General features: G+C 51.6%; 1 protein-coding gene across 2 annotated transcripts in view; it reads left to right on the top strand.

The window, feature by feature from the left end:
- Positions 1–10,942: 10,942 nt before the first annotated feature.
- Positions 10,943–11,740, top strand: part of LOC144671731 (misshapen-like kinase 1) — a 253,706-nt gene continuing 252,908 nt past the window's right edge. For both annotated transcript variants that reach the window (XM_078533739.1, XM_078533738.1), the window contains exon 1: positions 10,943–11,308. In XM_078533739.1, the coding sequence (XP_078389865.1) occupies positions 11,252–11,308 (57 nt within the window). In that variant the 5' untranslated portion in view covers positions 10,943–11,251. The remainder of the gene's footprint in view (positions 11,309–11,740) is intronic.

Here is an 11,740-nt window from a genome sequence, read left to right as displayed (position 1 = left end):
GGCCGGAATTGGAGGAGCGTAGAGATCCCAGAGGGTTGTGGAGTTGGGGGAGATTACAGAGATAGGGAGTGACGGTGAGGACCTGGAGGGATTTGGACACAAGGGTGAGAATTTTAAAATCAAGATGTTGCTTGACCGGGAGCCAGTGTGGGTCAGCGAGCACAGGGGGTGATAGGGGAACGGGATTCGGTGTGAGTTAGGACACTGGCAGCAGAGTTTTGGATGACCTCAAGTTTACGGAGGGTAGAATGTGGGAGGCCAGCCAGGAGGGTGTTGGAATAGTCGCGTCTGGAGGCAACAAAGGCAGGAATGAGGGTTTCCACAGAGGATGAGCTGTGGCCGGGATGGAGTCGGGCGATGTTGCAGAGGGGGAAATAAGCGGTCTCAGTGATGGCGCGGATATGAGGTCAGGAGCTCATCTCGGGGTCAAACATGACACTGGGGGTTTTTTAATGACCTCCTTTGTAATGTGGATGTAATTGGACAGTGCTGGGAAGTAACCTTTGGAGGTTTTCCTGGGATACTGCTCCTCTCTATCAAATTCAACCAATTACCCTTGGAATCTGGAGGTTTTTCTAACTTTTCCTCTGATACGAAAGGAATCAGCATTTCTACAATGTTCCCTCAGTGCCTCGTCGACCATGAATAGCCACAGGACTGAAGATGTGGCTCGACCAGAGCGCTGTGCATTCTCAGCATGACAACTGAAATTCTACTCGCCTCATTGACAAATATCATTCAGATCTGAATGTCGAAACCTTCAATGTTACTTCTGCTGCCGCCTGACTCGAGCATTCCAATGCTTTACCTCCTAGAATCTCACTTGCACACTCTGTAAACATGAGGTCATCCGATCACCATGATCACTGACCTGCACTGACACCCAATCCGGCAGTGCATCCATTTTAAAATTGTTAACTTTATCTGCATCTTCTTCTGTGGCCTTGTTGTACCCTCCCTATCTCTGTAATCTCCTCCAGCCCGCGCAACTCTCTGAGATCTCTGCGCTCCTCCAATTCCAGCCTCTCGAGCATCCCCCTGATTCCCATCGCTCCACCATTGGCAGCCGTGCCTTCAGCTGCCTGGGCCCTCAGCTCTGGGATTCCCTCCCTAAACATGTATGCCTCACCCTCCTAGGCCCAACCATCTTCAGCTTCTTCATCAATGACCTCCCTTCCATCATAAGGTCATAAGTGGGGATGTTCAGCTTATATTTCACCCCTTTCCTATTTCTACTTAGTTCTGTTGAAGGGTCATGAGGACTCGAAACGTCAACTTTGCTCTTCTCCGCCGATGCTGCCAGACCTGCTGAGTTCTTCCAGGTAATTCTGTTTTTGTTTTGGATTTCCAGCATCTGCAGTTTTTTTGTTTTTATCTCTGTGTTTAATTGACTGCCACTCCTCTTCAAGAAATGCCTACCTTGAAGAAGTTTTGATCTACTCTCCGTCAGGATTTTCGAATCTCTCTTCTGCCTTGTTCACCTTTATTGCTTCCCATTTCTATCCTGGTGTTTGACAAGGTGTTTACTAAAACCCGCTTTCACAGCCATATTTCCTTTCTCAGTGACTGTCTCCATCTCCGACTTACCCCACGTGGATTTCAACTGAAATTCCATCCCTCTTGTTTCGAACCCACCCAGGATTACAGGTATCTCCGGGACATAAAACGTTTCTCGGACTGCTGTTCCCGTCACATCCTGAGATCCACACTCAGTCCCATGCGCTGCCATATGAACACACTCGACCTCTCCCTCCAGCAGCACCGCCGCACCCTTTGTCAAAGCTGCGCATGCCCCCAGTTTCATTTTATTCTTCGCCTCATCCGTCGCCTCAACAAGAAACTTTTTCTCTTTCTCTCAAGTGCTAAGGAACGCAAGCTCCAGCAACTCATCGACTCCAACACCCATCTGGGACCCTCCACCCCTGCTTGTCCCTCCGTCCCCACCCCATCTTACAATCCCAGCCCCAGCCGCGTATTCACTATACCCCCTGACCTTCCCCTCTCCGATGCTGAACGTTCAGTGCTCAGCAAAGGACTTAGTTTCACACCCTTACGCCCTCATCTCAATGAATTTCGGGCTCGGCACGATGCTGAACTCTTCTTCCACCGTCTTCGTCTCCGTGCTTACTTCTTTGGGCAGGAGTCCTCTCCCCGTTCAACGGATCCTTTTACCCACCTCCAATATTCTCCCTCCACCTGGACCCCTCCCTCTGGATTCTTACCTTCTCTTGATCTTTTCATTGAGAACTGTCGGCGTGACATTAGCCGTCTCAATTTCTCTGCTCCTCTCACCCATTCTAATCTGTGTCTCTCTGAACTCACTGCACTCCGTTCTCTCAGGTCCAACCCCAACATTGTCATCAAACCCGCTGACAAGGGTGGTACTGTTGTTGTCTGGCGCACTGACCTCTACCTCGCGGAGGCTGAGCGTCAACTCGCAGACACTTCCTCCTACCTCTCCCTGGACCATGACCCCACCACTGAACATCATGCCATTGTTTCCAGGACTGTCACTGACCTCATCTCCTCTGGAGATCTTCCTTCCACAGCTTCCAACTTGATAGTCGCCCAACCTCGGACGGCCCGCTTCTACCTCCTACCCAAAATCCACAAACAGAACTGTCCCGGCAGACCGATCGTGTCAGCCTGTTCCTGCCCCACGGAACTCATTTCTCGTTATCTTGACTCCCTTCTCTCTCCCCTTGTCCAGTCCCTTCCCACCTACATCCGTGATTCCTCTGACACCTTACGTCACGTCAACAATTTCCAGTTCCCTGGCCCCAACCGCCTCCTCTTCACCATGGCCGTCCAATCCCTCTACACCTCCATCCCCCACCGGGATGGTCTGAGGGGTCTCAGCTTCTTCCTCGAACAGAGGCCCGAACAATCCCCATCCACCACTACTCTCCTCTGTCTGGCTGAACTTGTTCTCACTGAACAATTTCTCTTTTAACTCCTCTCACTTCCTCCAAATAAAAAGTGTGGCTATGGGTACCCACATGGGCCCCAGTTATGCCTGTCTCTTTATGGGGTATGTGGAACATTCCTTGTTCCAGTCCTACTCCGGCCCCCTCCCACAACTCTTTCTCCGATACATCGATGATTACTTCGGTGCTGCTTCATGCTCTCGTCAGGATCTGGAAAAATGTATTAATTTTGCTTCCAATTTCCACTCCTCCATCATTTTCACCTGGTCCATCTCTGACACTTCCCTTCCCTTCCTTGACCTCTCTGTCTCAATTTCTGGTGATAGACTGTCCACCAATATCCATTACAAGCCTACCGACTCCCACAGCTACCTCGACTACAGCTCCTCACACCCCGCTTCCTGTAAGGACTCCATCCCATTCCCTCAGTTCCTTCGCCTCCGTCGCATCTGTTCTGATGATGCTACCTTCAAAAACAGTTCCTCTGACATGTCCTCCTTCTTCCTTAACCAAGGTTTTCCAACCACGGTCGTTGACAGGGCCCTCAACCGTGTCCGGCCCATATCCCGCGCATCCTCCCTCACGCCTTCTCCTCCCTCCCAGAAACATGATAGGGTCCCCCTTGTCCTCAATTATCACCCCACCAGCCTCCGCATTCAAAGGATCATCCTCCGCCATTTCCGCCAACTCCAGCATGATGCCACCACCAAACACATCTTCCCATCACCCCCCCGGCAGCATTCCGTAGGGATCGTTCCCTCCGGGACACCCTGGTCCACTCCTCCATCACCTCCTACACCTCAACTCCCTCCCACGGCACCTTCCTATGCAACCGCAGAAGGTGCAACACCTGCCCCTTTACCTCCTCCCTCCTCACCGTCCAAGGGCCCAAACACTCCTTTCAAGTGAAGCAGGATTTAACTTGTATTTCCCCCAACTTAGTCTACTGCATTCGCTGCTCCCAATGCGGTTTCTTCTACATTGGAGAGACCAAACGCAAACTGGGTGACCGCTTTGTAGAACACCTGCGGTCTGTCTGCAAGCATTACCCAAACCTCCCTGTCGCTTGCCATTTTAACACTCCACCCTGTTCTCTTGCCCACATGTCTGTCCTTGGCTTGCTGCATTGTTCCAGTGAAGCCCAACGCAAACTGGAGGAACAGCACCTCATCTTCCGACTAGGCTCTTTACAGCCTTCCGGGCTGAATATTGAGTTCAACAACTTTAGATCTTGAACTCCCTCCCCCCATCCCCACCCCCTTTCCGTTTCTTCTCCCTCCCTTTTGTTTTTTCCAATAATTTATATAGATTTTTCTTTTCCAAACTATTTCCATTATTTTTAAATGTATTCCACCCTCTGTTTATTTCACCCCACCCCCACTAGAGCTGTACCTTGAGTGTCCTGCTCTCCACTCTTAATTAGCACATTCTTTAGATAATATCACCACCTTCAACACCTCTTTGACCTTTTGTCTGTGACATCTTTTGGTTATCTCCACCTATCACTGCTTGCTTGTCCCAACAACACCCCACCCTTTCTTCCCCACCACCTCCCCCCCAACCCCCACCTTATACCAGCTTATATTTCATCTTTTTCCTATTTCTACTTAGTTCTGTTGAAGGGTCATGAGGACTCGAAACGTCAACTTTGCTCTTCTCCGCCGATGCTGCCAGACCTGCTGAGTTTTACCAGGTATTTCTGTTTTTGTGTGGGGATGTTCGCTGATGATTACACAATGTTCAGCACCATTTATGACTCCTCACACACTGAAGCAGTCCATGTCCAAATGCAGCAAGACCTGGACAATATCCAGGCTTGGGCTGACAAGTGGCAAGTAACATTCACGCCACACAAGTGCCAGGCAATGACCATCTCCAACAAGACAGAAATCTAACCACCAATCCTTGACAATCAACGGCATTACCATTGCTGAATCCCCCACTATCAACATCCTGGGGATTACCATTGACCAGAAACTGAACTGGACCAGCCATATAAATACTGTGGCTACAAGAACAGGTCAGAGGCTAGGAATTGTGCAACAAGTAACTCACCTCCTGACTTCCCAAAGCCTGTCCACCATCTACAAGGCACAAGTCAGGAGTGTGATGGGATACTCCCCACTTGCCTGGATGACGGCAGCTCCAACCACACTGTTACAGACCGGAGGGATATTAATTTAAACAGCTCTGATTTCTCCTCTCACCACCCGTCTGTAAACAGAAAGGTGTTGTTGATTTTTGAATTGCCCCTTTATAAGTGGTGGTGTACTTTCCCCAGCCCTTCAGTTTTGGAGTTACACACGAACCTAGGAACAAGGAGCAGGGAGGAGGCCATTCAGCCCCTCGAGCCTGCTCCGCCATTTAATAAGACCATGATTAATCTGATAGTAACCTGAAATCTGCATTCCGCCTACCCCTGATAACCTATCATCTCCTTGCTTACCAAGAATCTATCTGCTTCTGCCTTAAAAATATTCAAAGACTCTGCTTCCACCGCCTTTTCAGGAAGAGAGTTCCAAAGACTCACAACCCTCTGAGTGAGAAAATTTCACCTCATCTCAGTTTTAAATGGGCGACCCCTTATTTTTAAACAGTGACCCCCTATTTCTAGATTCCCCCACAAGAGGAAACATCCTCTCCACATCCACCCTGTCAAGACCCCTCAGGATCTTAAAGGTTTCAATCAAGTCGCCTCTCACTCTTCTAAACTCCAGCGGATACAAGCCTAGTCTGTTCAACCTTTCCTCATGAGACAACCCGCCCATTCCTGGTATTAGTCTGGTAAACCTTCTCTGAACTGCTTCCAACGCATTTACATCCTTCTTTAAATAAGGTGACTAATACTGTACACAGTACTCCAGATGTGGTCTCACTAGTGCCCTGTACAACTGAAGCATAACCTTTGTATTCAATTTTCCCTCACAATAAACGATAACATTCTATTATCCTAATTACTCACTGTACCTGCATACTAGCCTTTTGCGATTCATGCACTAAGTCACCCAGATCCCTCTGCATTTCAGAGCTCTGCAATCTCTCACCATTTAGATCATATGCTTCTCTTTCATTCTTCCTGCCAAAATAGACATATTCACATTTTCCCAAATTGTACCCCATTTTCCAGACCTTTGCCCACTCAACTAACCTATTAATAACCCCACAGCAAACTTGAGATAAGGTAAATAAGAGGGTTGGTTTAATTTACACATACATGCGCAGGAAAGAGGTTTCGCAACACCTGTCCCTTTTTGCACTCATACAATAACAGAAGGATAAGGGAAAGAAAGGGGTACAGGGCTAGACCATGATGAAAATAAGAGTTATGGCTTCACGTGAGTCCAGAGTTAAAAGTCCAATGGCACATTCCTTCAGCAGTTAGCAGGCTGAACTGTCGCTGGGTCAAAACCCTGGAACTCCCTCCCTAACTTTTATTTTATTCATTCACGGGATGTGGGCGTCACTGGCTGGGCCAGCATTTATTGCCCATCCCTAATTGCCCCTTGAGAAGGTGGTAGTGAGCTGCCTTCAGTCCATGTGGTGTAGGTACACCCACAGTGCTGTTAGGGAGGGAGTTCCAGGATTTTGACCCAGCGACAGTGAAGGAACGGCCGATATATTTCCAAGTCAGGATGGTGAGTGGCTTGGAGGGGAACTTCCAGGTGGTGGTGTTCCCATGTGTCTGCTGCCCTTGTCCTTCTAGATGGTAGTGGTCGTGGGTTTGGAAGGTGCTGTCTAAGGAGCCTTGGTGAATTCCTGCAGTGCATCTTGTAGATGGTACACACACTGCTGCTACTGTGTGTCGGTGGTGGAGGGAGTGAATGTTTGTGGATGGGGTGCCAATCAAGCAGAGCTGCTTTGTCCTGGATGGTGTCAAGTTTCTTGAGTGTTGTGGGAGCTGCACTCATCCAGGCAAGTGGAGAGTATTCCATCACACTCCTGACTTGTGCCTAAATGCAAGGTTCACCAAGATTTGGACTCGGATCGCTGGATTCAGAGTCCAGAGTGCTCCATTACACCATGGAGCAGCACTGTGGGTGTACCAACAACACATGGACTGCAGCGGTTCAACAAGGCAGATCACCGCCACCTTCTGAAGGGCAATTAGGGATGGGCAATAAATGCTGGCCCAGCCAGCAACGCCCACGTCCCATGAATGAATAAAAAAAATGCCCCTTAAAACCAACGTCTTTGACCGAACTTTTTGTCCAGCTGGCTTAATATTGCCTGTGTGGCTCCCTGTCTAACGTTGCTATGTAACTGTGAGGAAGATATTTTATCACGTTAGAACTGCTATACAACTATAAGTTCTTGTAGAAATGCAAACTATTGTTGCTGTGATCTCATTTCCTGCCTGTTCTCCTGTTCCCTTTAATATTTTTGGATTTTGTTTCTGGCAGCTGACATCCTGATTGATGTAAAAGACTTACAGGCAGGGTGCCGCTGGTTGTAAGTTTTATGAGTCCAGCATTAGAGCTGCCAAGAGCCAGCCCTCCTAACCTGCCGCCCTTCAAAACCCATTACTTAGGCGACGAAAATTTGTTGACAAATGATTTCCTGTGAACAAAATCACGTCAAGCGCGTTGTTTGTGCTTGACACCAGCATAATGCAGATGATGCATGCCTCCTCCGTCTTCACTGCAGGAAGGGTATGGAAGCCGGGTTTGTGTGAGGCTTGCGAAAAAAAAGACAGGTTCATGTTCTGAGAGCGGACACCGTGTCATTTTTACACCTGGCATTGAATCACATAGAGGTTACAGCACAGGCACTGCCCAATTGGTCTCTGTCGATGGAGACACTCCCGCACATGGGCCTTCCCCCCACCCTCACGAACGCGTTTTGACAGGGCAGATGCTGTGAGGCCGGCATTTTCTGGTCCGGCCAGCAGGGGGTGGTGGTGGAGTGCATTGTCGACGGCGGGCGGGACCGGAAAATTTGGAGGGCCGTTGACTTCTAACGGCTTCTCCAAAACTTTCCCGTCCTGACCACGACGATACCCGCCCGGTGTCGGGGCCCAGAAAACCCCCTCCCCGAGAGGTTGTTCCGAGAATTTAGAACAACGGGGGCCCAGTCTCAAGTTAAGGGGGCCGACCATTTAGGGACTGAGATGGGGAGAAATTTCTTCACTCAAGGGGTTGTGAATCTTTGGGATTTTTTTACCCCAGAGGGTTGTGGATGCTCCATCGTTGAATATACTTAAGGCTGAGACAGACAGATTTTTGGTCTTTCAGGGAATTAAGGGATATGGGGAATGGGCGGGAAAGTGGAGGTGAAGCCCAAGATCAACCATGATCGTATTGAATGGTGAAGCAGGCTCGATGGGCCGACTGGTCTACCCCTGTTTGTATTTCTAGTGTTCTTATTGCCAACCTCTTTTCTCCAACCTATCAGCCTATCCTTCTATTCCTTTCTCCCTCATGTGTTTATCCAGCTTCCCCCTTAAATGTATCGATACTATTCACCTCGACCACTCCCTGTGGGAGCGAGTTCCACATTCTCCCCACTCTCTGGGTAAAGGAGTTTCTCCTGAATTCCCCATTGGGTTTATCAGTGACAACCTTAGTTTTACGTTCACTGGTTTTGGATTTGGATAATGCCCACCTAAGAGTCACATCCTGCCACTGTTTGTATTCAACCAGCAGTGGGCAGTGGACTCGCCGTGCATGGAGACTGACAAGCCTATTGGGGAGGGGTGGGGGGAACTGTCACAGAAACATAGGAGCAGGAATAGGTCATTCGACCCTTTGAGCCATTCAGTATGTTCATGGCTGATCCTCGATCTCAACGCCACACTCCTGCTCTCTCCCCCCATACCCCTTGACGCCTTTAGAGTCTAAAATGCCTGATTGAGGGACCCAGCATTGGGAGGCGTGGGACCCACTGACAGTCAGCCCCCTGCCCTTTCCTCTGACTGCCTCCCCCCCCTTCCCCCTCACCTCATTGGTGACCACCCCTCCGCACTCACTATCCTGCCCTCACTTGCTGTCCTCCAGGAACGATCCTGGTGAAGGCCCAAGTGCATTACCGGCAATAGCCACCGCTGCCAGTGGCGCTGTGGGTTATGGAAGGCTGCCGGCTTCTGATTGGTCGATAGCCCTCGAGAGTGGCATTTACACCTTATTATGTGAGGGTGGCGCGGGGAGGGGGAGGCTGGATGTCCTGGATTTAACTGTGCCCTCATGGAGCCAGGAGCCCCGGTGTCAGGGCTCCCGCTACCAATTAGGGGCTTAATTCCCTCGGGGTCCCGGAGGTTGGGTTGGCAGGGATGCTGCCAGTTTTGGTGGTGCTGCCCTCATTAAATTCCGCCCATCTTCTCTACCTCTTATCTGTTGAACACCAATATAATTTTGAAGGCTTCGATCAGGTCACTCCTCAGCCTTCTCTTTCTTCAAGAAAAGATTCCAAGCCAGTTCAGTCCTTCCTGATAGTTATAACCTTTCGATTCTCGTATATGTTTGTAAATCTTTTTTAACCTTCCCTCTGTTGACAGATCTGCTGTGTGTTTGCCGAATTTAGATCCCAGACGTCCAAAGGTTGTTGTTTGTTTTCTGTGATAAAGGCAAAAACTTCCTCCTGGTTTGGACTTTGAACTGTGCCAGATGGAACTTGTGGGAGAATCCAAACGTAGGGGCCATAAATACAAGATGTTGCTGAAAAGAGAGACAATGCTCTTGAAGCTTTTCGTGTTGCACTCGCCGGGACAGATGCAAGAATGCCAAATTTGAAAGGGAGCAACAATTTGTACCGCACAAAAGGGGTGCTGATTAGTTGGCAAGTTGGCTCTGATTGGTCAAGGTATTGACATGGATAATGCAGCGGGGAGCTGTTGCTCCCCCCCCCAATGCTTTTGTTCATTCAAAAAAGGTGCAATGCCTGGGCGTGTTCCTTTTGTCTGCAGAGGACAGGTCCCAGTACCTTCTAGCAGGTTAAGTGAGCTACTACATGGAGCCATCTGGGGGCCTCCGAGCTCTGGAATTCCCTACCTAACCCTCTCTGCCTCTCGCTCCTCCTTTAAGACGTTCCTTCTAACCGACCCCTTGGACTGAGCTGTGGGTCGCCCGTCCTGGTTTCACTTCGTGCGTCTCGGAGTCAAAAATAGTTGATAATGTTCTTGTTAAGTCAATTATTTTTCTTATGCCAATGTGGAGGGCCTTGGGAAATGTTATATTAAAGACACTATATAAATACAGGGCTGCTGTTATTCCTTTCTCCCCCATGTGTTTATCCAGCTTCCCTTTAAATGCCACTTTGCCTCAACCCACTCCCTGGGAACTCCCTGTTGGGTTCACTCGACTCTGCCCCCTACATTTCACAGCGGGGGGTTCTGCAGTTCGTCTCGCCTACCGCTAGAGGGCGCTCGGCCCTGGCGGGAGAGCATGCGCACGGCTCCGGCGAGGACGGCGCGAGAGCTGGGTTGGTGGGGGTGGGTATGGAGTGCGCAGGCGTGCGGGACGTCGGTCGGAGGCGGAGGAGCCAGCGAAGGCGGGGGTCACGAGGGGCGAAACTGAGGTGGAGGGTAGTACGCAGGCGCGCAAAGGGGCTGGTCGGTCAGTGAAGTCACGTGGGTCAGGCTGAAGGGGGAAAGCGCAGGCGCACAGGTGGTCAGCCAGAGGGGAGGAGCCCGCAGGGGAGAGGTCACGTGTCGAAATATTAGGTGGAGGGGCGTGCGCAGGTCCGCAGAAGGCCGGCCAGTCAGTTGAACAAGGGGGAGGAGCGAGACATCGAAGTGGTCACATGGGGGAAGCTGGGTAAGAGGAGGGAGTGCGCAGGCGCGCAGTCTTTCAGTTGGAAAAGGGGACGAGCCAATCAGAAGGAGCTCAGGTGGGCGAAGCTAGGTGTGGGGGAGTGCGCAGGCGCGTCGGAGGCCGGACAGGAAGAGCAGGAGGGCGGAGCCAGGCACGGAGAGGTCACGAGGGGGCAGGGGGGGGCTGGACTGGAGCGCAGTGACGTCAAGCCAGGCGGGGCGGGGTTGCGGCGGCGCAAGCTGCGCTGAGGGGCGTGGGCGGCGCGCACGCTGCGCTGAAGGGGCGTGGGCGGCGCGCACGCGGCGCTGAAGGGGAGGGGGGGTGGGGAGACGGCGTTGCTCCTGGTTACCGGCTGGAGGGGGACGGGAAGCCATTGATGTCGGCTGGAGCCGGTAATGGAGGCGGAGGAGAGAACGGAGCGGCCGCGGCTCCGGAGCAGCGGGAGGCGGTTGGCCTGATCGTCCGTTTGTGAAGTGAGCCTGAGGCCTTGGCGAAGCGATCCCGGGCTGAGGGAGAGCCGGCCAGCCCCGGCACTGGGTCGCTGTTCTTTTACCTGAGCCGAGATTTCCCCTGGAGAAGATGGCGAGTGAACCGCCGGCCCGCAGCCTGGACGACATCGACCTGTCCGCTCTCCGGGTAAGGGAAGCCCAGCTCCGGCTCTGAGAGGAAAGAAACCCCGTGTGTGTGTGTGTGAGCATCCCGAGGAAAACCCAGTGCCTGAAAACCCAGTGCCTGGAATCCCAGTGCCCAGGTTCCCCAGTGCCCGGAATCCCCAGTGCCCAGAATCCCAGTGCCTGGAATCCCAGTGCCCAGGTTCCCCAGTGCCCAGAATCCCAGTGCCCAGAATCCCCAGTGCCCGGAATCCCAGTGCCTGAAAACCCAGAGCCCAGAATCCCAGTGCCTGGAATCCCAGTGCCCAGGTTCCCCAGTGCCCGGAATCCCAGTGCCTGGAATCCCAGTGCCCGGAATCCCCAGTGCCCGGAATCCCAGTGCCTGAAAACCCAGAGCCCAGAATCCCAGTGCCTGGAATCCCAGTGCCCAGGTTCCCCAGTGCCCGGAATCCCAGTG

This window comes from Cetorhinus maximus, chromosome 34, assembly GCF_964194155.1.
Source record: "Cetorhinus maximus chromosome 34, sCetMax3.hap1.1, whole genome shotgun sequence".
NCBI lineage: Eukaryota > Metazoa > Chordata > Chondrichthyes > Lamniformes > Cetorhinidae > Cetorhinus > Cetorhinus maximus.
This window is presented reverse-complemented; position numbering and strand designations above follow the sequence as displayed.